Source organism: Chrysochloris asiatica, unplaced genomic scaffold (assembly GCF_000296735.1).
Source record: "Chrysochloris asiatica unplaced genomic scaffold, ChrAsi1.0 scaffold00005, whole genome shotgun sequence".
Classification (NCBI taxonomy): domain Eukaryota; kingdom Metazoa; phylum Chordata; class Mammalia; order Afrosoricida; family Chrysochloridae; genus Chrysochloris; species Chrysochloris asiatica.
In genome coordinates this window covers 10559845-10564079 of record NW_006408523.1, presented here as the reverse complement: position 1 = coordinate 10564079, position 4235 = coordinate 10559845, and the positions used below count along the sequence as shown (strand labels likewise).

The 4235-nt window shown below is 42.0% G+C and overlaps 1 protein-coding gene across 1 annotated transcript in view; it reads right to left on the bottom strand.

Moving 5' to 3' along the window:
• Positions 1-1470, bottom strand: part of CRYL1 (crystallin, lambda 1) — a 158189-nt gene extending 156719 nt beyond the window's left edge. Inside the window, exon 1 of the mRNA XM_006832056.1 lies at positions 1367-1470. Within this exon, the coding sequence (XP_006832119.1) occupies positions 1367-1449 (83 nt within the window). The 5' untranslated portion in view covers positions 1450-1470. The remainder of the gene's footprint in view (positions 1-1366) is intronic.
• Positions 1471-4235: the final 2765 nt, after the last annotated feature.

Here is a 4235-nt window from a genome sequence, read left to right as displayed (position 1 = left end):
GAGATGGATTGGCCAAGTGGCAGCATTGATGGACTCAAGTGTGGTAACAGTAGTGAGGTTGGCCCAGGATAGGGCAGTGTTTCATTCTGCTGTGCATACAGTCACTATGGGTCGTTACCAATTCGATGGCACCTAACAACAACAACAAACAGCTGCGTGTAATATTAGATGAATCTCAGCAATACAAAGCTAATGAAGTCCAATAATGAGCCAAACTAAACCATTACTTGTTCAACCAAACCAATCAAACCTATTGTCATGGATTCAGTACAACTCAGAATGACCCTACATAGTGCTCGAAGACTGTGACCCTTTACTGGAGGAGCACATAGCCTCATCTTTCTCCTGCAGAGCAGCTGGTGAGAGGGAACCACCCAACTCACAGTTAACAGCCCAACTTAGCCCACAGTGCCACCAATCAGCCTTATAGTTTGTTGTTGTTGAGTATCATCAAGTCAGTTCCAACTCATAGTGACCCTTTACAGAGCTTCTGAGGAGCAAATGATAGGTTTGAACCACTGATCTTGTGGTTAGCAGCCCAGTGCTTATCCTATAGCACCACACCAGGATTCGATTGTTGTTAAGTGCCCTGTATAGAGTTTCCAGTGAGTGGCAGATGTTATGTTTTAAGCAATACTTACAGAGTCTCTAGGATAAATGCTGAAGATGCTTAGGCCTGCCCACCCTTAACAATGTCTTTGAAATCAGAGAGACCATGTCTGGAATCTTATATCTTAATATGTCTTTGAGCAGCTTACTGACCATTTAGAGACCTAAGTTTCCTCATATAACGGTGGTGATGGATATCTGCCTCTTTGGGTTTATTAAGAGAATTAATCTGTCTAGATTACTGACAATAACCTCCATGGTGAGCTCTGTTGTGGTCACCTATGGATCCCCTGAGAATAAATCTCAAACTGAAACTCATGATTCTTTCAATTTGGGTCTTGCCATCACTAATAAGCCACAGGACGACTGTTCCTAAAAACGAACTCACACACACTTTGGCTATCAGGTGCTGAAGGTGGGTGCTCCTGCCGAGGAAGAAACAGGAACCCCAAACCCTCAGCCTTGTGTGACACACCAGAAGTTTACGAACTCATTCAGTCTAGAAACCCAAGATTTAGGTCCAACAACTTTGCGTCCATCACTTCCATGACAATCCAAATCGTTTTCTCCTTAGACTGTGAATTCCTTCTCCAGTCTGGATTCCTAGCTCAGTCACCTTAGGTCAGACCTTTCAGCTCAAACACACTGCAAAAGCCCTCAAATGAAAGTGTGAAACTACAGGGAATATGATAAGCAAGATCAACTGAGAGCAACCCAGTTAATTCCCATGCCTCCTGCACAGTGTCAGCTGACTTACCTAATGTTTTCCAGGGCATTTGTTATCTGCTGTTGCTCAATATCATAGAGTTTCACCTTGAAGCCTCCACTGGCAAACAGCATGGCCCAGCTTCGACCAACGAGACCACTAAAGGGAAAGGAAAATAACGTTTTCACTCCAGAATAAACATTTAAAAATCCTATTCTTAAGGTATTTGACATCTTAAAATTACATATTCTGATGATTGTATTTATTTAAAATATCAATTGTTTCCACATAGCAGTTTCTGAATTCTAGCCTTAATAATTCACACGGAGAATTGCCACAGGCCAAGTAGCAGTGCTCATGTACCCATTTATGGGAAAACAAAACATTTCACCGGGGGTTAGCAGAGTGTCACCGATGCCCAAGGCCCTATTGTTGTTCTTGTAAAGTGCCCTCAAGTTGGTTCCGACTCAGAGTGACCCTCTATAGGGTTTCCAAGGAGCGGCTGGTGAGTTTGAACCGTCAACCTTGCAGTTCAAACCAACCTTGAGATTGAGTGTTCATCCTATGGCGCCACACTAGAACTATGGGAACCCCCGTTTGAACATGCTCTTAGGCAATTCACTTAATACAAAGAACAGAGAGAGTAGACGTACTTCTCTCTTCAAATAAACTCTCATTACAACCCCCAGCAGCATCTGCACAGTTATTGGTTGCCAAGCACCAACATCTGTCAGTCTGTTGCCTTGTGGTAGTTTGTGTGTTGTTGTGCGTTGCTGGAAGCAATGTTATAGGTATTTCAGATACCAGCAGGCTCATCCGTAGTGGCCAGGTTTCAGTGAAGCTTCCAGACCAAGACAGACTAGGAAGAAAGGTCTGGTGATCTACTTCTATTCATTATCCGGTGAAAACCTTATAGACTACAATAGAACACTGTCCGATTAGCTTGGGTGCTTCATCAGGAGGGATCAGTCGCTGGAGGAGGATGTTATGTTTGGTGAAGTAGAGGGCCCAGGAGAGCAATGGAGACTCTTGGTGAGGTAGATATAAGAATGCCTGCTATTGTGAGGATGAAGCTGAGGGTGACGCAGGCCAAACAATTCCTTCTACTGTACATAAGTTGACTCAGTGTACTAGAGAAAGTAGCTCCTGATGCAGGCACAATTAAACACATTACATGTAAAGATTGCCTTCATTAATCTTTACTACAACCCTATGAGGTAGGCGATATCCTTATTTCCATTTTATGCATGATAAAACGGAGCCACAGAGAAGCTAAAGCTATACAGGATTCAAGTGCTGGGGTTTTAATATGAATGCAAAACCTTTGACTCTTGAGTCTCTACTTTTAAATCATTTATTTTGTTTTCTGTTATCATTGAGAATGTCCACAAACCTACACTAACTTAACAATGTCTCTATGAACACTTCAGAGACACTGATTACATTCTTTAAATTGTGCCACCATCCTCACCTTACTGTTCCTCCCTAATTACTATAAACTTGTCCCCTGCTAAGATCCCTATCTTATCTTACAAGGTGCCTCGGAAACCCTGTACAGGGTCGCTGTGAGTTGGAACTGACTCCACGGCACATCACAACAACAACAAGAGAGTTCTTAAAAGAGCGCAAGACTCAAAGCAGATCTTTAGTACTTTAATCCTTACCTGTAACTAATACATCGCTCGTCTTTTAGAAAACTCAAAGGTAAAACTAGACATGAAGCGCTCATGTCTTTTTGCAAAGGGGCACGTATGAGGGTACGTCAAAAAGTATTGCTATGAAATCTTAAGACATCTTTACTAAACAAAAAGATCAAAACATAAAGCTATGGTGTCTCCACACATGCGCAATAGGTCTGTCCATGTCAGAAGGCCGTGTTGCCATCTCTCTAACCCTTCCCTGAAAAAGTCTGTGCTCTTTGATTTACACCATGGCAAAATGACAATTTTGGTATCCTTGGGGGATTCAAATTATGTTTCTTTTCAGTTCTTTGGGTTTGGGGGACAAAAAGTCTGAAGGGGCAAGATCAGGGCTGAAGGGTGGATGGCGTCAAGTTTCCCAATGAAATTCTCTTGAACAGCCTTTGTTACCTGGAAGAACGAGCCGAGCGTTGTCAGAATGGAAGAAAATTCTCAGCTCAGCTTTCCAGGTCTTTTTCTTAACCATTGTAGTTTTCAGTTTTCTTAACACTTCCTCATAATAAACCCCAAAGCCTTTTGTCCTTAGAGTAGATCTATCAAGATTATTCCCTTGAATTTTTTTTTTTTAATTAAAAATAAATAGTTCCTTTGGAGCTGACCTCTCGGCCTTGAATTGAAGTGGTCCAGCAGCTTGTCTCAGAAGCCTTTGTGTTAATTGGACCTTTTTCTTTGCAAGCACTCTACTGAGACTCAAGGAGCTCTGGTAGCATAGTGGTTACGAGTTGGGCTGCTTACCTCAAGGTCGGCAGTTTGAAACCACCAGCTGTTCCATGGGAGAAAGATGAGGCTTTCTGTTCCGGTAAAGATTTAAAGCGTCAGAAACCTATGTGCCAGAACTGACTCCACAGCACACCACCACCAACCACTACTGTGACTCAGCGAGTGTATTACTAAGAGAACTTGTCTGCAGTTATGTGCAGATCACCAAGACATGTTGAAACACATTTTGTTTGGAACAAACCGTGCATATCTGAACTAGAACTCTAGTAAGCAACACATCTTGATTTGTCCATATGTGAATGTGTATGATACATACCTCACACCCACAACTTAATTTCCAGCAAAGGGAACCAGGGATTCTTGGGAAACTGCCTAATTCTAGAATTGGGCAGAAATGTGGAAGATGAGCCAGAATATTTTGTAGTACTAGAAAATTAAAAAGTACCCCAAAAAATATTTTAAATAAATATTCAGAATAGGCAAATTCATAGAGATAGAAA